At 44.0% G+C, this 25,311-nt stretch overlaps 1 protein-coding gene across 1 annotated transcript in view; it reads left to right on the top strand.

Annotated features, from left to right (window-relative positions):
- Nucleotides 1-22,815, top strand: part of LOC138830002 (DENN domain-containing protein 5B-like) — a 102,291-nt gene extending 79,476 nt beyond the window's left edge. The window contains exons 15-22 of the mRNA XM_070026478.1: nucleotides 1,153-1,274; nucleotides 4,842-4,987; nucleotides 13,428-13,546; nucleotides 14,437-14,624; nucleotides 15,446-15,528; nucleotides 15,684-15,810; nucleotides 17,904-18,078; nucleotides 22,587-22,815. Of these exons, the coding sequence (XP_069882579.1) occupies nucleotides 1,153-1,274; nucleotides 4,842-4,987; nucleotides 13,428-13,546; nucleotides 14,437-14,624; nucleotides 15,446-15,528; nucleotides 15,684-15,810; nucleotides 17,904-18,078; nucleotides 22,587-22,770 (1,144 nt within the window). The 3' untranslated portion in view covers nucleotides 22,771-22,815. The remainder of the gene's footprint in view (nucleotides 1-1,152; nucleotides 1,275-4,841; nucleotides 4,988-13,427; nucleotides 13,547-14,436; nucleotides 14,625-15,445; nucleotides 15,529-15,683; nucleotides 15,811-17,903; nucleotides 18,079-22,586) is intronic.
- The last annotated feature ends 2,496 nt before the right edge of the window (nucleotides 22,816-25,311 follow it).

Here is a 25,311-nt window from a genome sequence, read left to right as displayed (position 1 = left end):
CTGGGACCTGGCTCTGCCATTGTTTTTTTTGTTATTGTTATTGTTGTTGTTTTTTTCCTTGGTTGTGGGGCTTGAACTCTGGGCCTGCGTGCTGTCTCTCAGCTCTTCAGCTCCAGGCTAGTGCTCTACCACTTGAACCACAGTGCCACTTCTGGCTTTCTCAGTGGTTTATTGGAGATAAAAGTCTCATGGCCTTTCCTGCCATGGCTGGCTTTCAACCGAGATCCTCAGATCTCAGTCTCCTGAGTAGCTAGGATTACAGGAGTGAGCTACTAGCGCCAGCTTCTGCCATTGTTTTTAAACCCTTGTCAGTATGATCAACAGTTTACTGGTGGGCACCTGTAATCCTAGCTACTCAAGAGGCTAAGATCTGAGGTTCCTGGTTCAATGTCATCCCAGGCAGGAAAATCCCTGAGACTCTAATCTTTAACCAGCAAAAAGCTAGAAGTAGAGTTGTGGTTCAAGTGGTAGAGCTCCAGTCTTCAGTGGAAAAACCTAAAGGATCCACCCCAGGCCGTGGAGTTTAAGCCCCAGTACTAGTACCCCCCCCCCCCAAAAAAAAAAGTCAGCTGGGCATGGCAGCTCACACCTGTAATCCTAGCTACTCAGGAGGCTGAGATCTGAGGATCATGGTTCAAAGCCAGCCCTGGCAGGAAAGTCCATGAGACTCCTATCTCCAATAAATCACCAGAAAACTGAAAGTGGCGCTGTAGCTCAAGTGGTAAAGCATTTGCCTTGAGCTGAAGAGCTGAGGGACAGTGCCCAGGCTCAGAGTTCAAGCCCCACCACCAACAACAAAAGTCTTTAACTGGGGGAAGGTGGCTCAGTGGTAGAGTACTTGTCTTGCATGCATGAGGCCCTGGGTTGGATTCCTCAGCACCACATAAGAAAAAAGAAAAAAGCTGGAAGTGGCGCTGTGGCTCAAGTGGTAGAGCACTAGCCTTGAGCTGAAGAGCTGAGGGACAGTTCCCAGGCCCAGAGTTCAGGCCCCACGACCAGACCCCCCCCAAAAAAAAAAGTCTTTAACTGTTGATATGTTCATTGTTTGAATTATCTGTATGAGATGAAAGTCTCTTGTTTTATATGGTAGATGTATTAATGTGGAATCAAGGCATAATGGAAAATATATCATGTGTTTGTTTTCCCCTTTAGGAAGCTCTATAAGCGCTATGCTTTCCTGCGTTGTGAAGAAGAGAGAGAGCAGTTTCTGTACCATCTCCTCTCCCTCAATGCCGTGGACTATTTCTGCTTCACCAGCGTCTTTACAACCATCAGTAAGTCTGGAGAAAGGGGAATCATGTTTTCAAAAGTGAGACTGCAGCCAGGTGTTGTGGCTTACACCTGTGTTCCTAAATACTCAAGAAGCTGAGATCAGAGGATCAGACAGAGTTCAAAGCCAGCCAGGCAGAAAACCTGTGAGACTACAGAAAAAGCTTGAAGTGAGCTGTTGCTCAAGTAGTAAAGCGTCATCCTTGAATGAACATCATCCTTGAAAGAAAAGGCTAAGAAACAGTACTCAGGCCCCGAGTTCAAACCCCATTACACATAAATCTTTAGGATCTGTGTTTTAAAAAAACTAATTTTCCAGAAGTATCCCACTAAACATCATTAACATTTTATAGGCCAGAATTATGAAGATTTGGCTTTCCAGTCTCTGGTAGAGACAAACAAGGAGAAAGGCAGTTATAATGTCTACTAATAGGACCAACCTGTTTTTGAGGTTACTACAGGTTTAAGAATCCAAAATACAGCCGGGCGCTGGTGGCTCACGCCTGTAATCCTAGCTACTCAGGAGGCTGAGATCTGAGGATCGCGGTTCAAAGCCAGCCCGGGCAGGAGAGACCGTGAGACTCCTATCTCCAATAAAACCACCAGAAAACCGGAAGTGGCGCTGTAGCTCAAGTGGTAGAGCGCTCGCCTTGAGCTGAATAGCTGAGGGACAGCACCCAGGCCCAGAGTTCAAGCCCCATGACCGACCAAAAAAAAAAAAAAAAAAAAAAAAAGAATCCAAAATACAAGCTGGGTGCCAGTGGCTCACGCATGTAATCCTGGCTACTAAGGAGGCCTCTGAAATCTGCCAGCTTGGGCAGGAATGTCCATGAGATTCTTACCTCCAGTTAACCACTAGAAAACTGGAAGTGGTGCTGTGACAGCTCAAGTGGTAGAGTGCTGGCCTTGAACTGAAGAGCACAGGGACAGTACCCAGGCCCGGAGTTCAAGCCCCACAACCAACAATAATAACAAAAAGAATCCAGAATACCATCTCTTATGTCCAGGATTTTATCCCAGTGCAGGGGATGGGAAGAATGTAAAGAGTAAAGATAGAGCATGCTGATGTACTCTTGTAATCCTAGAAGGTAAGAGGCTGAGGCAGAAGGATCATAAATTCAGGGCCAACCTGGATTACATAATGTAGCAAGACCTTATCTCAAAAAGGGGGGGGGGCTTGGAATATGACTTAGTGATAGAGTGCTTGCCTAGCATGCACAAAGCCCTGGATTTGGTTCCTTAGCACCAAATAACAGAAAAAGCCAGAAGTGGTGCTGTGGCTTAAGTGGTAGAGTGCCAGCCTTGAACGAAAGAAGCTCAGGGACAGTGCCCAAGCCCTAGGACTGGCAAAAAAAAAGTCTCAAGATACTATTTACATTTTCATTGTTTTTGTGCCAGTGCTAGGGCTTGAATTCAGAGCCTGGACTCTGTCACTTAGCTTTTATCTCAAAGCTTGTGCTGTACCCCTTGGTGGTAAAGAGTCATGGACTTTCATGCCTTGACTGGCTTTTGAATCATTATCCTTATATCTCAACCTTCTGAGTAGCTAGGATTATAGGCGTAAGTCACTTGCATGTAGCATTGCTGTTTTAAAAGAAGAAAAACCCATTTAGGATTCCTAGGTTTCTCTTTATCTGAAGAATTGAACTGCTTCATGAAAAAAAAAGTATTCTGGTTTAATAAGATTGCTATTTTTATACTTAAACTGTGAAATCACTGTTGTGCCATTGTAGGCCTCTGCAGCCCTGACTGCTGACCTTACCTTGGCCTTTTCTAATCCTAGCAATGCAAGACATGAACTCCATCTCTAGCACTCCCTTCTGCTTTCCATTTCAGAAGTCATTTGACTAAACCATGAAAGGATGGGCTTTCTCTAGCAATTTCCTGCCTTCAACAAAAATTAAAAGGATCAGAAAGGAGCTTATCCACCCAACAGATAGTCATTTTTGTACATTTAGGGAGATGAACCATTTACTCTACCCACTTTCCTGATAAGAGTTGGCTGATCTTGAGCTCATATTGTGAGGCTATATCTATTTTGCCTTGTCTGGAGTGTTTCCCATCCTGTTTGCATCTGTCTCTAGGATTAGTCCTAATGCCCCTCTTGGGACTGTGTAGAAATCCCAGAAAGTTATAGAAATCTGTCAAAAGTATTGATTCACCAGGCATCAGTGAATCACACCTGTAATCCTAGCTGTTCCAGAGGCTGAGATCTGAGGATCATAGTTCCAATCCAGCCCAGGCTTGTACATGAAACTCTTGTCTCCAATTGACCACTGAAAAAAGCCAGATACTGAGCTGTGGCTCAAGTGGTAGAATAACAGCTCTGAGTGAAAAAGCTTAGGTACTGTACACACAACTGAGTTCAAGTCCCAGTACCAATGTACACATGCACATGCATACACACAGATATACAAATAAGTTTGAGTTAACCCCATTTGAAAAGACAAAACATGTAATGTCTAACTTCATGCTGCCAAGCTTGAGCCAATATCTGTGGTAGGACAGTGACATCTAGTGGCCCATCATTAGAAGAACCTGGTCAGTATGATCAACAGTTTATTCATGGGCACCTGTAATCCTAGCTACTCAAGAGGCTAAGATCTGAGGTTCATGGTTCAATGTCATCCCAGGCAGGAAAATCCCTGAGACTCTAATCTTTAACCAGCAAAAAGCTAGAAGTAGAGCTGTGGTTCAAGTGGTAGATCTCCAGTCTTCAGTGGAAAAAACTAAAGGATAGCACCCCAGGCCGTGGAGTTTAAGCCCCAGTACTAGTACCCGCCCCCCACCCCCCCAAAAAAAGTCAGCTGGGCATGGTAGCTCACACCTGTAATCCTAGCTACTCAGGAGGCTGAGATCTGAGGATCATGGTTCAAAGCCAGCCCTGGCAGGAAAGTCCATGAGAGTCTTATCTCCAATAAACCACCAGAAAACGCAGTTTGAGCTGGGTTCCTGTGGCTTATTCCTGTTGTGAAATCCTAGCAACTCCAGAGGCTGAGATCTGAGGATTGAAGACAAGCCTAAGCAGGAAAGTCCATGAAACTTTCATCTCCAGTTAACCAGAAAAAAGTCAGAAGTAGAGCTGTGGCTCAATTGTAGAGGGCTAGCCTTGAACAGAAAAGCTAGGGGATAGAACCCCTATACGCTTAGGCTCTGAATAACCACCAAAAAGCTAGAAGTGGAGTTGTAATTCAAGTGGTAGAGCACTAGCTTTGAACAGGAAAGCTCAGGAGCCAGGTGCCAGTAGCTCATGCCTTTAATCCTAGGTACTAAGGAGGCTGAGATCTGAAGATTGCATTGGTTCAAAGCCAGCCAGGGCAGAAGTGGTGCTGTGGCTCAAGTGGTAGAGTGCTATACTTGAGCAAAAGCAGCTCAGAGACAGTGCACAGATCCCTGAGTTCAAGCACCAGGACTAGCAAAAAAAAAAAAAATCATACAAAGCAAGTTATCTCTGAAAAGCAAATTAATAGATATTGATACATAGATTGGATTCATGGGTGGGTACATAGATGCATACATAGATAATAATCTCTAATTATATTTTTTCATGAATTTCTACCTTTTTCTTTCAGTGATTCCCTACAGGTCAGTGATCATCCCAATTAAAAAGCTGAGCAATGCGATCATCACGTCAAACCCCTGGATCTGTGTGTCAGGAGAGCTAGGAGATACAGGAGTAATGCAGATTCCCAAAAACCTCCTGGAGATGACTTTTGAGGTAAGTCAGCTCATCTCAGTCCAAACAGAAAGTGTCCTATTTCCTCTATAGGAGTCTAGTTTTGCTTTCATTTTTTTCTTTGAATCAAATAAAATAAAGAACACATAAGCAGACCAGATTATTTCTGCATTCATAGGCTATTATATCATAGGCTGTTGTTACCTAATGCAGCTTACATTAGTCTAGTCTTGTCACTATTTTCTTTGTTAAGTGCTACCTTTCTGCTTGTAATGGGCTATACCTGGTCTTATTCCTTGATTTCCAGTGCTGGACATAGATCCTCCCAAGCAGAGAGCATTGGAAATGCTTCTTCCAATCCTGGATCCAGCTATCCTTAGACACAGGCACCAGAGTCCCAACACTTACATGCTCATGGCTTTTAGAACTGCTGTAAGGAAACTCAGTTGGCAAGATAAGAGAAGCCACCACTTAAAAGGCCAAATTAGCTGGGAAGATGGCTCAGTGGTAGAGTGCTTGCCTTGCATACATGATGCCCTGGGTTCGATTCCACATGAGCAGAAAAGGCCAGAAGTGGTGCTGTGGCTCAAGTGGTAGAGCGCTAGCCTTGAGCTGAAGAGCTGAGGAACAGCGCCCAGGCCCAGAATGCAGGCCCCACAATCGACCAAAAAAAAGAAAAAAGGCCAAATTATGAGTCTTTATTGGAGAGCTGGAGGACTGCTGGTAGACTCATGTCTCAAAGACCAGCAGCCCTGAATGCAGCTAGCACAAACCTTATATAGGCCAAATCCACATAAGGTGTGTAGAATCAAACCCAACAAAAGCGTTTTACATGAGCAAAGCAAACCAGATGAGGATACTTGAACCTAATAGAAAAGCAAACCATCAAAAATCAGGGGAAGGGCTGGGAAGGTGGCTCAGTGGTAGAGTGCTTGCCTTGCAAGCCAGAGGCCCTGGGTTCAATTCCTCAGTACCACATAAGCAAAAAGCCGGAAGTAGCACTGTGGCTCAAGTGGTAGAGCGCTAGCCTTGAGCTGAAGAGCTGAGGGACAGCGCCCAGGCCCAGAGTTCAGGCCTCACAACCGGACAAAAAAAAAAAAAATCAGGGGAAATCAAGGGCCAATTATGAAGAGGAAGCATAGACCTAGTCTCCTTCAGAACACAGAGAGACACCAAAAAAAAAAAAAATCTAACATACTACTTACTTCAAGTGATTTTATAAAATTCCCTTTTAGGCAAGCACCAGTGGCTCGTGCATGCTTGTAATCCAAGCTACTCAGGAGGCTAAGATGTGAGGACCCAGGTTTGAAGCCACCTCAGGCATAAATATTGCCCAGAGAGTCAGTCTCTCTCTCTCTCTCTCTCTCTCTCTCTCTCTCTCTCTCTCTCTCTCTCTCTCTCTCTCTTTTTCCTCTTTTTCCGTTGGTCATTGGGCTTGAACACTGGGCCTGGGCACTGTCCCTTAGCTCTTCAGCTCAAGGCTAGTGCTCTACCACTTGAGCCACAGTGCCACTTCTGGTTTCTGGTGGTTAATTGGAAATAAGAGGCGTGTGGACTTTCCTGCCCGGTCTGGCTTTGAACTGAGATATTCAGATCTCAGCCTCCTGAGTAGCTAGGATTACAGGCATGAGCCATCGGTGCCCCAGCTCTAGAGAGTCTCTTATCTCCAATTAACCAGCCAAAATTGGAACTGTAGCTCAAATGGTAGAGCACCAGCCTTAAGCTAAATGATAGCTCCCAGGTCCTGAGTTCAGCTCTAGTACCAGCAAACACACAAAAAAAATAATATTATAATCAGCTTTGTGGTCTCATCTGGTGAAGGATTCCTTTATTTGAGTCTACATGCAGGTTAGTTCTGATACATAGAAAGACCTGTTTGGTTTTCAGGAGGGAAGTAGATCTAACTTCAAGTCTCTCCTCCTGTTCCTGGGCTCTAAGAATAGCAATTTCTACTTCCAGTTGTAGCATTCTGCAGGAGTAATGGACTCACAACCATCTGTTCATGAAAGATTAAAGGTCTGTGTTATAGTATTGTGAGATAGTGATACTTAAAGTCACAATCACATTTTAACCTTCACAAGGCAAATTGTCATTATCATGGTCTATAATGTTTGTGACTTCTATGAGCTTTGACAATACAACTATTTTTTCCACATCAGGTGGTATTTACATTTCTTTCCTTTTGCTTATCTGTTCCCTCTTTCCCTCTCATTCCCTCCTTCCTATCGCTGCGTTGACTTGCTTAGTTTTTTTTGTTTTTTTGTTGTTGTTTTTTTTTGGTTGGGTCGTGGGGCCTGAACTCTGGGCCTGAGCGCTGTCCCTCAGCTCTTCAGCTTAAGGCTAGCGCTCTACCACCTGAGCCACAGCGCCACTTCCGGCTTTTTTTCTTTTTGCTTAAGTGGTGCTGAGGAATCAAACACAGGGCCTCAGGCATGCAAGGCAAGCGCTCTACCACTGAGCCACCTTCCCAGCCCTTGCTTAGTTTGTTTTAATCAATGTTATACACCCTCTGTTATACACCTTCTGTTGTATATTTTCCCATTTCCCTCTGATTCTGTGCCCTCCTCCTAGTTTCCCTCAGATGTGTACATATATACCTTATATGTGGTCAAGAATATTGAATCAATTAGAAATGATACGACAAATTTAGTGGAGGTCCTTTGTTTCTCGAGTCCTGTTTACTTTGTCATATCCTTGCATTTTGGATTTAACATCCACATATCAGGGAGACCATGTGCCATTTGTCTCTCTGCTCTTGGCTCACTTTGCTCAAAATGATTTCTTCTAGTTCCATTTCCCTGCAGATGCCATTATTTTGCCTTTCTAATGGCTGCATAATATTCTGTTGTATATAGGTAGCACAATTTTTTGATCCATTCATCTGTAGTGGGGCATCTGGGTTGTTTCCATATCTTGACTATTGTGAACAGTGCTGCCATGAACATGGAGGTGCATGTGTCCTTGTATCCTGGTTCCTGTTGCTCAAGGTAGATGCCTAGGAGTGACATGGCTGGGTTATAGGGGAGGCCTATATTTACCTTTCTGAGGAACCTCCAGACTGCTTTCCAAAATGGTTGTATTAGTGTACATTCCCACCAGCAGTGAAACAGGGTTCCTCCTTCTCTGTATCCCCTCCAGCATTTGTCATTGGCTGAATTTAGTATGTGGGCCATTCTGACTGGGGTAAGGTGTTATCTCAGGGTTTTTTCTTTGTTTTTTTTGGTCTGGTCATGGGGCCTGAACTCTGGGCCTGGGCGCTGTCCCTCAGCTTTTCAGCTCAAGGCTAGCGCTCTACCACTTGAGCCACAGCACCACTTCTAGCTTTTTTCTTTTTTCTTATGTGGTGCTGAGGAATCGAACTCAGGGCCTCAGGCATGCAAGGCAAACGCTCTACCACTGAGCCACCTTCCCAGCACCCTCAGGGTTGTTTGCATTTCCTTTACAACCAGGGATGATTATCATTTCTTACTGTGTTTCTTTGCCATTTTTATCTCTTCCTCTGAGAACTCTCTCTTTAGCGCCTGTGCCCATTTAATGATTGGTTTGTTAGATTTGGGAGGGATTAGTTTCTTGAGTTCCCTGTATATAATAGATATTAGGCCTTTGTCTGATATATTACTGGTAAATATTTTTTCCCAATTAGTTGGCTGTCTTTCTAGTTTGGTTGCTATGTCTTTAGCTGTGCAGAAACTTTTTATTTTAAGGTAGTGCTGTAGAGAGCTGCGTGAGGCCGCGCCTGGAAGATGGCGCCAGCTTCCGCCCTCCGCCTTCCCGATGGCGAGTGCTCTCTGTGGTAAACAACTCCTTATATGGCTAAGGCAAAGAATCTGGCTTGCTTCCGCGTACCTGAACCTATTGGTGATTCCCACGTAGTGTATCAGGGTTGGCTACCCAGCGGGTACTTAAGGCTGTGGGGAATTCTCCCCGGGGTTGGGGTCAGAAGATTACTAAAAGGTCCTGAATAAACTGCAGAGAGAAGAGTTCGGTGTCACGTCTTCCTTGCTGGTCAAGGTGGTAGCGACATAGTGCCATAAATATGTGATTTTATTTTTGGATCTTCTAATCTGTTCCATTGGTCTTTGGGTCTGTTTTTGTGCCAATACCAAGCTGTCTTTGTTAATATGGCTCTATAATAGAGCTTGAAATCTGGTATTATGATCCCTCCTGACTTGTTTCTTTTTTTTTTTTTTATTGTGAAAATACTGTACAGAGGGGTTACAATTACATGAGCAAGGTAATGAGTACATTTCTTATCAAGCATTGTAGCCTCCTCCTTGGTTTCCCCTTCCCATCCCTTCCCATCCTCCCCACCCCCCACCCAATCCTCCCTGCGCCCCTCCCCCCCAGTTGTTTCTTTTGCCTAGAATTTTTTTGGCTATTCTAGATCTTTTATTGTTCCATATGAATTTTTGGATTGTTTTCTCTATTTCAGTAAAGAACATCATTGGGATTTTGATGGGAATTGTATTAAATTTGTATATCATGGCCATTTTCACTATATTAATTCTGCCTATCTAAGAACATCGAAAGTCTTCCCACTTGCTGGTGTCCTCTCTGATTTCTTTTTTTAGGCTTTTATAGTTTTCTTTTCTTTTCTTTTTTTTTTTTTTGTCGGTCGTGGGGCTTGAACTCTGGGCCTGGGCGCTGTCTCTCAGCTCTTCAGCTCAAGGCGAGCGCTCTACCACTTGAACTACAGCGCCACTTCCTAGTTTTCTTTTTTTTTTTTTTTTTTTTAAATAGTTTTCACTAAATAGTTCCTTTACATCTTTGGTTAGGTTAATTCTTAGATTTTTTTTTTTTAGGTCATTGTGAATGTGGTTATTTCCTTCATTTCCCTTTCTGCTTATACATTGTTGGTGTACAGAAAGGCAGCTGATTTTTGTGGGTTAATTTTGTATCCTGCTACTTTGCCAAAGTAGTTTATAAGCTCTAGGAGTTTGGGGTTGTAGTTTCGGGGATTGTTAAGGTATAATATCATGTCCTCTGCAAATAATGTCCTTTTCTTTCCTTATTGCACTAGCTGAAGATTCCAGAACTATATTGAAAAGGAGTGGAGACAGTGGGCATCCTTGCCTTGTTCCTGATTTTAGGAGAATTGGTTGTCGTTTTTTCCTGTTTAATATAAGATTGGCTATTGGTATGTTGTATGTGGCTTTTAAACCATCCCTTCATCTCTGGGATGAAGCCTACTTGATCATAATGTATGATTTTTTCTTATATGTTTCTGGATGCTGTTGGCTAAAATTTTATTGAGGAACTTTACATCTGTGTTCATCAAAGAGATTTGTCTATAGTTCTCTTTTTTTGTTGGGTCTTTGCCTGGTTTGGGATGAATGTGATATTGGCTTCATGGAATGAATTTGGGGTTGCTCCCTCTGTTTCTATTTCTCTGAGTAATTTGAGGGGTATAGGTATTTTTCTCTTTAAAGATCTTGTAGAATTCCATTCTGAATCCATCTGGTCCTGGGCTTTTCCTTGTTGGAAAGTTTCTGATTGCTTCCTCTATCTCATTGTAAGCTATTGGCTTATTTAATTGATTTATTTCTTCTTGGTTGAGTTTAGGCAATTTGTATTTCTCTAAAAATTCATCCATTTCTGCTAGGTTTTCCTTCATTAGTGAGTATGGATTCTGGAAATAGTTCTTTATAATTGTTTGGATATCTTGGGTATTTGTTGTAAGTTTTCCTGTAGCATCCCTGATCTTATTGATTTGGGTCTCCTCGCTTCTTTTTTTAAATTAATCTTGCCAGAGGTCTGTCAATTTTATTTATTTTTTCATAAAAACCCAGCTTTTTGTTTTATTAATTTTATTTATAGTTTTCTTAGTCTCTATCATTAAGTTCAGCTCTTATTTTGGTTATCTTACTCCATCTAGTAACTTTGGTTTCAATTTTTTTCTTGCTTTTCTACCATTTTTAATTGCATCATGAGATTATTTACTTGGTCTGTCTCTGATTTCTTGATAAGGGCACTGAGAGCAATAAATTTGCCCCTCAGGACTGCTTTTGCTGTTTCCCATAGGTTTCTTAGTGATGTATATTCATTTTCATTGAATTATAAGAACTTTTTAATTTCTTCTGTGACCGAGGTGTTGTTCAGAAGTATGCTGTTCAATTTCCATGTGTTTGAGTAATTTCCATTGTATGCTTTGTTATTGAGAACTAGCTTGATTCCACTATGGTTGGACAGAATACAGGGGATTGTGTCAGTCCTCTTGTATTTGCTTAAATTGTTTGTATGAACTATGATATGATCTATTTTTGGAGAAAGTTCCAGGGCTGCTGAGAAGAATGTGTACTGGTTGTTGTTGGGTGGAAAACTATGTATATGTCAATTGAGTCCACTTGAAATATGGTATCATTTAATTTGGAGTCTTCTTTGTCAATCCTTTGGTTGGTAGACCTGTCCTTTGGTGAGAGTGGAGTATTAAAGTCTCCTAGTATTGAATTTCATCTGTGTTTTTCCTGTAAGTGTGAGAGTATTTGCTTAACGTATTTGGGTGCTCCAATGTTTGGATTGTATAAATTGATAATGGTAATATCCTCTTCTTGGATTATTCCCTGTATTAATATGTAATATCCTTCTTTGTCTTTTTGTATTGATTTTAATGAAAAGTTTGTCAGATATCAGGATGGCAACTCTTGCCTTATTGCTGGGAGTATTTGCATGTTAGGTCTTCTTCCATCCCTTCACTCAGAGTTTGTTTTTATCCTTGGGTCTCTTGAAGGCAACAGATAGATCCAATCTGCAGTTCTTTTTCTTTTGATTAGTGAATTGAGCCCATTAATATTTATGGTTATTATAGAGAGATGCATTGTGTTTCCTGTCATTTTCCTGCTTTCCTGTGTTTCTTCTTTCCTTTCCTCCTGTGCTTACTAAGTTGGTTTTCTAGAGATGTCTGTCTGATGTGGATTCCTGATCCTGATTGTTTTCTTCAGATTGTGTTCCCCCTCTTAATATTCTTTGTAGTGCTGGCTTGTTTATGGATTCATTTAGTTTTTCTTTAGTATTAAATTTTTAGTTTCTCTGTCAAATGTGAATGCTAGCTTCACTGGATATAGCAGTCTGGGTTGGCAGTTATTGATTCTCAGGGCTCAGATAGTACTTTCCCAGGCTTTCCTTGCATTCAGTGTCTGTGTGGAGAGGTCGCAGTGATTCTGACTTTTGTTCCCATTGTAGTATAGCTCATTCTTTGTTTTTGTTGCATGCAAGATCATTTCTTTATTGTTCAGCTCTAGCATTTTTACTATGATGTGCCTAGAAGTGTTCCTCCTGGGATCCTGTTTGCTAGGTGTTCGGCATGTTTCTGTTATGTAGGTCAGATATTCTCTTTTAAGATTAGGGAAATGTTTGGCAGTAATCTTATTGAATATGTGTTGCACCTCTCTGTTCTGGTATTGCTCGCCTTCATCAATCCCAATTATAGGAAGGTTAAATTTTTTGGCACTGTCTGCTTGTTCTTGGATTTCCCTTTGACATATTTTGAGTGTTTTTTCCATATCTATGACTTTTATTTCCAGTTCCTGCATTTTGTCTTCAGTACCTGATAGTCCATTTCATTCACTTTATTAACTGTGGCTTCCATTGTGGTTTGCATGGAGGAAATTGAATCATTTATGATTTCTATGTTGGTTCTCAAAGTATTAATTTTTTCTTTTAAAGAGGTGTGTGCTGCATCTATTTTTGAATGCATCTCTTGTTTGAAATTTTGAATCTCTTTTGATAATTCATTTATCTTACTTATTTTTCAATCTCTTTCTGTCCAAACTTTGTTTTTTCATTCCAGGCTGAAGCTCTTACCACTTGAGCCACACCCCCACTTCTGGGTTTTTGGTTATTAATTGGAGATAAAAGTCTTACAAGCCAGATGCTGGGGGCTCATACCTGTAATCCTAGCTACTCAGAAGAATTTAAGGATCATAGTTTGAAGCTAGCCTGGGCAGGAATGTTCCTGAAACTCTTCCTTCAGTTAATCACCAAAAGCCAGAAGTAGAACTGTGTCACAAGTGGTAGAGAATTCAAGCCACAGGACCAGCCAAAAAAGTCTCAGATATTCCTGCCAAGGCTGGCTTTGAACCTTGATCCTCAGATCTCAGCCTCCTAAATAGCTATAGTAGATTACGTGCATGAGCCACCAGCACTTGGCTTCATTTTTTTTTCTAGCTAGCACCCTTTCCAACTTACTGAAATCCCTGTCATCCTTCAAGACAAATCACTGTTTTGATGATGAATAAGGTTTCTAGGTTCCTCCATAGCTTTCTTCCGCCCTTGTTAGGTCTGTAGTCTGGCACTCACCATGATGGATGGCCAGTGTCCATCGTTCTCCTGTCTCTCCATGGGGCTCCCTAGTTTGTTTCTCTAGAGCAAATGCACAATAGGTCTCTAGTTATGAGATGGAGTTAAGTTCTACTGCAAAGCTGAGAAGAATGCAAAGCTGAGGTGGGATCACGGTTCTGATTCAGCTATGGTCCTGTCTCTGCAGTGCCAGAACTTGGGGAAGCTTACCACTGTTCAGATCGGTCATGATAACTCCGGACTGTTAGCCAAATGGCTAGTGGACTGTGTTATGGTCAGAAATGACATCACAGGACATACATACAGGTAAGCAAGTGACCTCAGGAGCTGGTGACACGTTGTGAATGGTTTTTGTTCTAAAGCTTTTTCTACTACCTTTTTTTTTTAACTTATGAGGTTTGAATTCAAGGCCTCCCAGTTTTTAGGCAGGTACTCTACCACTTGTATATTGCTTTATTTATATAATATAAAGTTAAATACTCATTACCTGATTTATGAAACTATATTCCCTCTGTATATCATCTTTATAATAACAATTATAAATAAATACAAATTAAAAAGCTGCACCTGGTGGTCACACCTATACTTCCAGGATGTGGGAGGGGAGAGTTGGAGGCCAGCCTTCAAAAAGCATAAAGGAAGCTTAAAACAATTAAGAAAGACGTCCTCTCAGCTGTCACCTGCACTACCCTATGTGGACATCCTTTTCTTTGCTTCTGTGACCTCCTTCTAGCTGGACTTGTGCTTTCAAAAGAATCTGCCCAAAAGTAACCAGACAGAACCAGGCACTGGTGGCTCACAATTGTAATCCTAGCTACTCAGGAGGCTGAGATCTGAGGATTGCAGTTCAAAGCCAGCCTGGGCAGAAAAGTCCATGAGACTCTTATCTCCAGTTAACCACCAGAAAACCAGAAGTGTGGTTCAAGTGGTAGAGCATTCAACCTGAGCTGAAGAGCTAAGGGACAGCACCCAGCCCCAGACCCACAAAAATTCAACAAGAAAAAGAAGCACATGGCAAAATGTTAAGTCTGTGATAAGAGTATGGATGTTCACCATACTCCTCTCTACTTTTCTGTATTTTTCATAAATAAACAACCTTCGGGCATTAACATACTAGGCTTTACCATTTCCATCTTAAACATCTAATTAAAATGAATAAACCAAAACAACAACTGAGCAGGCGGTGTGCCCTGCAGATTCCCATGCAGGCGGTGGCTGGGCAGAGGCATTGATGACGGGAGCCTGGAGAGGGTCCTCATCGGAGAGCTCATGGCATCCACATCGGTCGAGGACCTGGCGCGGCAGTGCCGCACTCCCCCACAGCAGAAGTCGCCCACAAGTGCCAGGAGACTGAGCATCACCTCCCTGACGGGAAAGGCCACCAGTGAGTACTGAGGTCTCTGCTTTCCAGTGTGCCTCAAAAGTCATATGTGGCCTCCAGCCACTAACAGACAACAGCTGCATTCATGCTATGGCCAGGAGATTAAGAAAGAAAATCGATGCCAGGCACCAGTGGCTCATGCCACTGGTAGGCTAAGGTCTGAGGATTATGGTTCAGAGCCAGCCTGGGTAGAAAAGTCTGTGAGACTCTTACCCAATTAACCAGAAAAAAGCAGGAAGTAGAGGTGTAGCTCAAGTGGTTCTGTCCAGTACTGGCACACAAAAAAAGGGGAAGGAAAGAAGAGAGGGAGGAGAAGAAAGGGAGGGAGGAAAGGGAGGAAGACCTTTGCCTTTACCCATCCAGGAGACCAAAGGTAGGGAGCATCTGAGAGACATAGGTAGGGATCTTCCCCACCAGCTCCTCACACCTAGAGAACTAATAGCATTTTGTGACAGGCTCCAGGCCAGGTGACTTAAGCCTCACACATAACAGGTGTTTTGTCAGAGGAGAGCAGTTGCGTGGCTTGCGTTAGAGGTTGTAAGCCATCGGCTGAAGTTGAATCTAGGATCACTTGGATTCCTTTAAATCTATCTCAGGCTGATTGTGAACCAGGATCCTCAGAATCTCAGCCTCCTGAGTAGCTAGGATTACAAGCCACTGGTGCCCAGCCTAGATTCTTTCCATTGTGCCAAGATAAAATCCTTGGCCAAGCCAGCCTACTCCAGTGCAATAGTTCCTGCAGAGTGGCCACCGGTGACATCCCATAATACTTGGCTTTGTTTATCTCTCATGAGAATGCAGCCACTGTGTTCATACTTTTCCAGAACCCAATGCTGGACAGATCCAAGAAGGAATTGGAGAAGCTGTGAACAACATTGTGAAGCATTTTCACAAACCTGAGAAAGAGGTACTAGGGCCATCACATGGGCCTGAGGGGCTTTGCACACTGCTCGTGCAGGTGGCGCAGTGGGCAGTGCACATACTGGGTTCTCCTGGGTAAGCTCTGGGCTGGCTACAGAGACCTGCTCCCTTAGCCCTGGTACTGTGTGTGATGCTTCACAGAGAGGGAGCCTCACTGTGCTGCTGTGTGGAGAAAACGGACTGGTGGCAGCACTTGAGCAAGTTTTCCACCATGGGTTCAAGTCCGCCCGCATCTTTCACAAGAATGTTTTCATCTGGGACTTCGTGGGTAAGTTAAGCAAATAGTCATTGTTAGAAGGTCATTGAGAGGCTTCTTGGAAAACTCCAGTATGTATAAATTCAAGTGAATAGGGCTAGTGATTAGGGAGGGTTTTTTTTTTCTTTTGTGCTGGTACTAGGACTTGAACTCAGGGCCTGGACACTGACCCTGAGATTTTTCACTCAAGGCTAATGCTCTAGCACTGGAGTCACAGCTCTACTTCCAGCTTTTTTGGTAGTGTAGTAGAGATAGGAGTCTCATGGACTTTCCTACCCCTGGCTGGTTTTGCAATGAGATCTTCAGTTCTCAGCCTCCTAAGTAGCTAGGATTACAGACACAAACCACCAGCACCCAGCTTGTGAGTTTTTTGGTCTGTTTTTTTTGGCTTGAACTCAAGGCCTAGACACCGTCCCTGAGCTCTTTTGCTCAAGGCTAGCGCTCTACCACTTTGAGCCATAGCAAATTGATATAGGAGGATAAAGAGCTTAAAGGGACCCTGAGCTCCAGAGCAAATTTGAGGCCAACCTGTATACCTGAGTATACAACAAATGCAGGCAAGGATGAGGGGAAAGAAACCCACATACACTTAGTGCTGCTATGATGGAAGTCTGCTCTTCTCCAATTAAACACCAAAAAAGTCAGAAGTGGAGCTCCAGAAGCTACCTCAAGTGATAAAGCACTAGCCTTGAACAAAAACACTTACGCAAAAGTCAGATGGAGCTTTCTCAAGAAACTAACAATAAAACTACCTAGCTATGCTCCTCCTGGCTGTGTATCCGAAGGCATGCAGGTCAACAATCAATGTACCTCACTCATGTTTATTTACAACATTACTTAAAATAGCCATGCTATCGAATCCACCTGGCTATTCATCACCTAATAAATGACTAAAGCGTGGTAAATATACACCACAGAGTATATCATCCATAAAGAGGATGAAGTTGTAAATTTTTAGGAAAAATGAGTAGAACTGGCAGGCATTATATTAAGAAAAACCAAACTAGAAAGAGAAATACCACATGTTCACTGTCTTATGCCAACACTAGACCTAAAAAAGAAAAGCATAAAACAAGGGGACTATTTGCAGATACTAGCAAGCAGAAGTGACAACAAAAAAACAAAAGGAGAGGATACAAGGGTATGATCACAATATTCATATTCATATATGAAAATAGACTAAATCATTTCAAGGGAAGCCAGATGCTAGTGGCTCATACCTATAATCCTCGCTACTTATGAAGCTGAGATCTGAGGATTACAGTTCAAAGCCAACTGGTGCAGGAAAGTCCATGAGTCTCCTATCTCCAAGTAAGCACCAAAAATGTCAGAAGTGCAGCTCCAGAACGTGGCTCAAATGATAGAGCACTAGTCTTGAGCAAAAGAAGTTTAGGCAGGGGCTGGGAAGGTGGCTCAGTGGTAGAGCGCTTGCCTTGCATGGCTGAGGCCCTGGGTTCGATTCCTCAGCACCACATAAGCAAAAAGAAAAAAGCCGGAAGTGGTGCTGTGGCTCAGTGGTAGAGCACTAGCCTTGAGCTGAAGAGCTGAGGGACAACACCCAGGCCCAGAGTTCAGGCCCCATGACCGGACCCCCCCCAAAAAAAAAAAAAAAAAGAAGTTTAGGCATACCATCCAGGCTTTGAGTTCAAGTCCCAGGACCAGCGCACAAAAAGAAAAAAAAAACTTTAAAATAGGGGAAATGAGTAAGAAAGAATAGTGGAATAGAATTTGATCAAAGTACATCATATGTATATATGGAAATACTACAATAAAATCCCTTAGTATAATTAGTATATACTAGTAAACAAGAAAAAAAAAACTGGGGATATAGATCAGTGGTAGAATGCTTGCCTAGAATGCATGAAGCTACAGGTTCAAACCCCAGTGCCATAGAGTAAACTTTCCAATCTTCTTAGAATGCAGCCTTGGTTAGAAAATTCCTTACTGGGAGCATACTGTGCTGCCATGAAGCATGGGTCCGTGTGGAAGCCATTCTCCCTTGCATGATGAAGTCATGATTTGAGCTAGAGGACCGGCTCCAGAATAAGATAAATGATGAGTCGTGCTGTATGGGAAGCATTGGTGTGGTTGCTTTCTTTCCTCAGAGAGAGCTGTGGCTTATTTCGAAACCACTGAGCAGATTGTGTACTGTGAGGCTGATGCCCTTGTTCAGAGGTCGTCCTGCAAAACCTTCTGCCACTACGTGAGCTCAATCAATGCCGCACCTAGGAGCATCGGGAAAGACGGCAAATTTCAGATCTTAGTTTGCCTTGGAGCCCGGTACAGTGCCACTTTCTCACTTTTCATTTCTGTGGGGGTGTGGGGAAGTGGTACTATGGCTCAGACTCAGAGCCTGTATGCTGGCCTTTAGCTTCTTCACTCAAGGCTGGCACTCTACCACTTTAGCCACACCTTCATTTCTGGCTTTTTGTGGTTAATTGGAGATAAGAGTCTTAGGCATTATGCTTTTCTTTGAACCACTATCCACATATCTCAGCCTCCTGAGTAGCCAGAATTATAGATGTGAGCTACCAGTGCCTGGTACATTGTGGGATCTTGCTGTGTGTTTTCTTTAAGACTGTTTCCTATCCCTTTACTTTTTATTTTACCTTACATTTTTATAGTGTTCAATATCAGACTTAGAGCTTGAGCATGCTGGGCAAACACTGTACCACTAAGCCATGCCCCCTAGCTGCCCCTTATTTTGTGACTCATACATTGGTGGGCTGAACATGTGGCTCAAATAGTAAAATATTTGCCTAGCAGACACAGGTTCCTGAGTTCAAACTCCAGCCCCTCTCTCTCTCTCTCTCTCTCTCTCTCTCTCTCTCTCTCTCTCTCTCTCTCTCTCTCTCTCTCTTTCTCTCTCTCTCTCTCTCTCACACACACACACACATACATATATACATACGTACAGATACACATAGGAACTATACAATTTATTAATTTTTAAGCAGCTCTCAGAATTGTAGGTTCTACACATGGACCTTAAAAGATTGGTGGAGGTGTGCACATATGGAGGAGGGGGGAAGGCACAGAATCAGTGGAAAACAGGTGAAAATATGCAGTGGCAGGGCGTACCTCCTGCACTGGACATTGATGATAGTGAACCACACATCTCATGGACAGAGATGGGAGGGAGAGAATGAAGGAACAGATGGTATGAAGCAAAAGGTACTTGTTACTTGACATATGTAAAGGTAACCCTGCTGAATACCACCTTTAGAACAACAATAAAGTAATTTTTTAAAAAAGATTGGTGGAGGACAGTAATGGGCTCTGAATTCAAGACCTCATGATTGCTTGGCAGGTGTTTGAGATAGGGTCTCACTCTTGCTAAGACCTGTACCACAGTCCTATGCTTCTTGAAGGAGCTGGGATGATTGGCACATGACACCACATCCAATGATTGCTTGAGAAAAGGGGGCTAGGGCTGGGATTATAGGCATTAGCCACCACATTTTCTCCTAAGCTTTAAGAGATTCACAGTGGCCTTTCTTTGGTTGTCCTTGTCATGAAAGGTATTTGGAGGGAAGCTATAGATGCTCAAGCCACTAAGCAGCAAAAGATGTGACTTGTCCTGTAGAAACAGCTGGCTTCCAAAAAACCCAACCCAGCTTCCCTATTTCTTCATAAAAGGGGCCCAATTTCAGCTGTGCTTCTACATTCTTTTTAAGTATGATCTGTGTCTCCATTTATTTCTATACTGCTCAATTTATTAGACCCACGCAAACCCTCGTCTGGGTTTCAGGATCTGCTGCTTGTGTTTCTGCTGTGATTTTGTTTCTCACATCATTACATGAATTTTGTTATAAAAAAAAAAAAAAGCAGCCCCTGCAGCCATGCAGGGCAGCAGTTCAGTAAATAAACTTTTCCTGCCTGAAAAAGAAAAAAAGAAGGACTGGCCTTGTAAGACAGTGAGTGTTGCATAGCATGTGTGAGACCCTGGGTTTGAGCCCTCATACCACAGAGGGGTGGGAGAAGCAGCATCAGTGGCTTATGCGTATAATCCTAGCTACTCAAGAGACCTGGAAGATCATGATTTGAAGTTGTCCAAAACAGAAAAGTCTGTGAGAGTTCATCTGTAGTTAACTAGCAGCATGCTAGACTGGAGGCTTTGCTCAAGTGGTGAGAACACCAGCTATAAGTAGCCTGGCTGGCTGAGAGCCAGAGGCCTTGAGTCAAGTCCTGGAACTGGCAACAAAAATTAGAAGCTAGGTATGAAGGCTTAAACCTAAATCTAGTAATCCTAACTACTTGGTAGGCAGAGATCAAGGGACCATGGATCAAGTTCAGTCTGGGCAAAAAGAAGTTGGCAAGCCAGGTGCCAGTGGCTTATTCCTATAATTCTAGCTATTCAGGAGGCTAATATGTGAGGATCTCAGTTCAAAGCCAGCCCAGACAAATCTGAGAATTTTTTATTTCAAATTAACCAGCAAAAAAGCTGGAAATGGAGGTGTGGCTCCAGTGGCAGAGCACCAAACTTGAGCAAGAAAATGCTAAGAGTCCAAGGCCCTGAAGTTCAAGTCCTGGTAGTAGCGCGCGCACACACACACACACACACACACACACACACACACACACACACACACACACACACGATATTCTGGGACAAAGGGCATGGCTTAAGGACCTGCCTGCTAAGCACAAAGCTCTCAGTTCAAACTTTCCTACTACTAAAAAGAAGTGTCCCTTGCCAGGCACCGGTGATTCACGCCTGTAATCATAGCTACTCAGGAGGCTGAGATCTGAGGATTGTGGTTCACAGCCAGCCCATGCAGGAAAGTCCTGAGACTCTTATCTCCAATAAACCACTCAGAAAACTGGAAGTGGTTCAGTGGCTCAAGTGGCAGAGCGCTAGCCTTGAGCTGAAGAGCTGAGAGGGCAGTGCTCAGGCCCAGAGTTCAAGCCCCATGACCAACAAAAAAAGAAGAAGGATCCCTCTTCTTACTACTGTTACTACTGTTGATTCTGTCCTGCATGGGTCTGGGGTGCTAGGGCAGCACTCTACTCCTGAGCCACATACCCAGTGCTTCTGCTTCTTTTTGTTTGGGTTTAGATCAGACAGGCTCAAACTTTCAGTCTCCTGCTTATACCACTCAAGTAGTGGGACTACAGAGAGGTGCCACCCTGCCTTCATTTATTTATTTATTTATTCATTCATTCATTCATTCTTTAGTTGTAGGGCTTGAAATCAGGGCCTGGATGCTTCTCTGAGCTCTTTTACACAAGGCTAGCACTCTACCACTTTGAGCCACAGCACCACTTCTGGTTCTTTTCTTTTCTTTTCCTTTTCTTTTTTTTCGTCGATTGTGGGGCTTGAACTCTGGGCCTGGGCGCTGTCCCTCAGCTCTTCAGCTCAAGGCTAGGGCTCTACCACTTGAGCCAAAGTATCACTTCCACCACTTCTGGGTTTTGTTTTGTTTTTTGAGTGGGTAGTTAGAGATAAGAATCTCGTGGGGGCTTTTCCAGCCTAGCTGGCTTTGAACCATGATCCTCAGATCTCAGCCTCCTGAGTAGCTAAGATTATTAGGCGTGAGCCACCGCACCTGGCCTAGCCCTACCCTTCTTTTTTTTTTTTTTTTTTTTTTTTTTTGGTCGGTCGGTTGGCGTGGGGCTTGAACTCTGGGCTTGGGCACTGTCCTTGCGCTCTTCAGCTCAAGGTGAGCACTCTGTCACTTAAGCCACAGCGCCACTTCCGGTTTTCTAGTGGTTTATTAGAGATGAGTCTCATGGACTTTCCTGCCCAGGCTGGCTTTGCACTGTGATCCTCAGATCTCAGCCTCCTGAGTAGCTAGGATTACAGGCATCAGCCACCAGCACCTGGCCCTACCGTCTCTTTTTTTGGGGGGGAGTGGGGGATCCGGTCGTGGGGCCTGAACTCTGGGCCTGGGCGCTGTCCCTCAGCTCTTCAGCTCAAGGCTAGCGTTCTACCACTTGAGTCACAGCGCCACTTCCGGCTTTTTTCTTTTTGCTTATGTGGTGCTGAGGAATCGAACTCAGGGCCTTGTGCATGCAAGGCAAGCACTCTACCACTGAGCCACCTTCCCAGCCCCCCTACCTTCTTTTAAAAAGTGGTTGAAACCACAGTAGGGAATTTCTTTCATGTAAGTTGATTTTCTAATATACTGTTAGAATCTGATGGATTTTTCTATTAGTCTTACTCTTTTTTTTTTTTTTTTTGGTCAGTCATAGGGTTTGAACCCAAGTCTTAGGTGCTGTCCCTGAGCATTTGTGCTCAAGGTTAATGCTCTACCATTTTGAACCACAGCTCTGCTTCCTGTTTTTTAGTGGTGAATTGGAGGTAAGAGTCTCACAAGCCAAGCACTTGATGGCTCATGCTTGTAATGCTAGCTACTGAGTGGACTGAGATCTGAGGATCCCAGTACAAAGCCAGTCCAGGCAGGAAAGTCAATAAAACTCTTATCTCCATAAACTACTCAGAAAAAGCTGTTGCTGACGCCCTAGAGTGCTAGCCTTGAGCACAAAGAGGCTCAGGGACAATGCCCAGGCCGAGTTCAAGCCCCAGGACCAGCAAAAAAAAAAAGTCTCACATACTTTCCTGCCCAGGATGGCTTCAAATCACAATCCTCAGATCACAGCTTCCTGAATAGCTAGTATGACAGGTGTGAGCCACCAGCATGAGGCTAGTCTTACTCTTTTGACCAGTAAATGTCCAACGTGGTAGCTTTGGTTTTCTCCAGCAGAATTTCCAGGTCTGTAGATACTGTGGCAGGGCTTCTTAGGGGCCCTCTGTGCTCAGACCTTGTCTGTGTTTGGGTCTGCAGGGACCACCTGCTCCCAGAGTGGATCCCCTTGTTGGCTGAGTGTCCTGTGGTTTCCCGGATGTATGAGGACAGCGCAATCCTGCGAGACCACATGGCCGTCAGCACCCTCATCCGCGTCCTGCAGACCATCCAGGACTTCACCATCGTCTTGGAAGGCTCTCTCATCAAAGGGGTGGATGTGTAGCCTCGCAGTCCTGACCCTTGGCTTGCTGTCCCTTCTCCAGCCGTGGGGACCCCACTTGAGCCTGTAGCTGTGGTGAGCACCGGCAGGGCTCCCCCACCATGGCCCCCATGCCCAGCTCTACTCTACAGCCTAGGCAAAGTGCCCTATTGTAGTTCATTTGAACCTGGAATTTAGTATAAAATAGAGTATTTTCATGTGTTAGATGTGTGTAAATATGCTATCTTCTTTAAGAAATTCTATTACTCTAATAAGATACTTTTCCTAGATTGACTATTCCTGTGATTTAAAAAAAAATGAAGTAGCTTAAAGTGGGGGGCATGGGGTGGGGAGCGTGGTGCTAGTCAGGAAGAAGCCAGTGAACCTGTAAATCCCCCACCACCAGCCACCCAGCAGTTCCAGATGCAGCCGTCCTTCTGTCTGTCCATCCACCCACTCTGCTGTCCTGTTCCCTGTGTGGAGAATGAATGTATGCACCATACCTGCTGTACCATAGTCCTTGCTGTGTTCTAAGTTATAAACCATTTTATAAGTCTTTTTGAAAATTGTTTTCAGTCAACACAAGGAAAAAAATCTAATTCCAGTATTGAAACCCGGGCTGGGGCTGCTGAGCACAGGGTAGGAAGCCCTGGGGAAGCCAGGCCAGCTTCATCCTTGGCATTTTTATTACTGTTATTTGAGGCAGGGTGGGAGATAAGAGTTGGAGCATTAGGGTCATTGGAGTCATAATGCCTCAGGAAGCACTTGATTCCCCTGTGCAAACCCACCAGCTGGCCCAGCCCCCTTTTTGGTTAAGTCCCAGCGCCTCAGAAGGAATGGCAGGGAGGGGAGGAGGTGGCATAGAATGTTTTTGTGAAAGTATTTGTTAGCCATAATAACTCAAATATCAGAACTAGAGGGAGGTGGAGCCCTTTCTGGGTGTCTGAAGGCAAGCTTTGTGTTCCTAGAGAGAGAAAAGACTAGCCCAAAAGGACAGAAGACAAAAAGCTTTCCAGTGTGGTATTTATAAAGACACGCAGTCAGCCCAGAGGCTTACACCTGAGTCCCAGCTCCTCGGGAGACTGAGGCAGTTTGAAGCCATCTGAGTAGGAAAGTCCAGGAGACTTTATTTCCAGTTAACCACCAAAAAACTGGAAGTAGAGCTGTGGCTCAGGTAGTAGAGCAAAAAAGCTCAGGGACAGTGCCCAGACACTGAGTTCAAACCCCAGGAGAGAAGGAAGGAAGGAACAAAGAAAGAAAGTCAATGAGCAGTTAGCTGTTGTCTTGAGATCATCTTCTGATTGGCACTGATGCCTGGTTAGCAGCAAGATGGCCTCAAACCCAAACCCACCCTTCCATCTTCCCATCTTTCATGTGAGGGCCACACCATTCCGCAGCCCTAGCAATGCGCTGCTGAGGACGTGCTGAGAAACCTGCTGAAAGGGATCAGAAGATGGCTCCAGAGAGACCAAAGGTTTGTTTACCTCAAAAGAAAGTGTAGCTGCCCTAGAGATACCAGAAGCGTCCTGTGGGCCACCATAGCACCTGGCACCCTATATGCAGGGATGCGAGTCGATCTGCCACTGTTCCCAATGACACAGTCAGCACGCAAGGAATGGAGGTGACCTCCTGCCCCTCCCCAGCTGCCCTGGACAACCAAGGCCTGAACTACACCAAGCTGCAGGAAGCACCCAACCTCAGGGCATTCTAACCCAAATTCCTCCTGGATCTTTATTCATCCACCCATACAGATAAGAAATAATAACCCCAGCAGGGCACAGTGGCTCCTTCTTGTAATCCTAGCTACTCAGAAGGCTCAGGACTGAGTCCAGGCAGGAAAGCCTATGAGACTTTAACCTCCAACTAAGCAAAAAGCTAGATGTGGAGGTATGCTTCCAGTGGTAGAGTGCCAGCCTTGAGTGGAAAAAGGCAAGTGAGAGTGTGAGGTCCTGAATTTAAGCCCTAATATTGGCGCATGTGTGTGCACACGCGTGTGCGCACGCACACACACATGATTTGTCCTAATGCTCATTTATGAAGACTATGAATTATTTTAACAGATTGCTCTGGAGCTATTAAAAGTATCATTTGTTGCAAAAACTGGGAGCAAAGTTGCATTCAAGCCTGTGAATGAAAGTATCATTTTACATGTTTCATCCCATCTTGTGAAGTATGACTGTACAGGATCATGTCTAATTAAAAACCTTGGCCCTCTTTCCCAGGGAGGCTCTTCCTCCCCCTGGGACAGTCCCTCACCTCCACCCCCACCTCACTCCGCACCCCCCAACAATGGGAAATCTTGGCCTTATTGAATAAATGTGTTATTTACAAGCAGCATCAAATCATTAAGATGCAAGTGTGAGGAGTAAGAAGTAGCCTTGCCCCCAGCCACGGCTTACCTAGTGAGTGTCAAGAAATCAGACTTCAGCCAGGCGCTGGTGTCCCACGCCTATAACTATTCAGGAGGCTGAGGTGTGAGGATCACAGTTTAAAGGCAGCCTGGGCAGGAAATCCCATGAGACTTATCTCCAAATAACCACCAGAAAACCAGAAGTATTGCTGTGG

The sequence above is a fragment of the Dipodomys merriami genome, unplaced genomic scaffold (genome assembly GCF_024711535.1).
Source record: "Dipodomys merriami isolate MVZ:Mamm:240054 unplaced genomic scaffold, mDipMer1.0.p SCAF_18, whole genome shotgun sequence".
Classification (NCBI taxonomy): domain Eukaryota; kingdom Metazoa; phylum Chordata; class Mammalia; order Rodentia; family Heteromyidae; genus Dipodomys; species Dipodomys merriami.
This window is presented reverse-complemented; position numbering and strand designations above follow the sequence as displayed.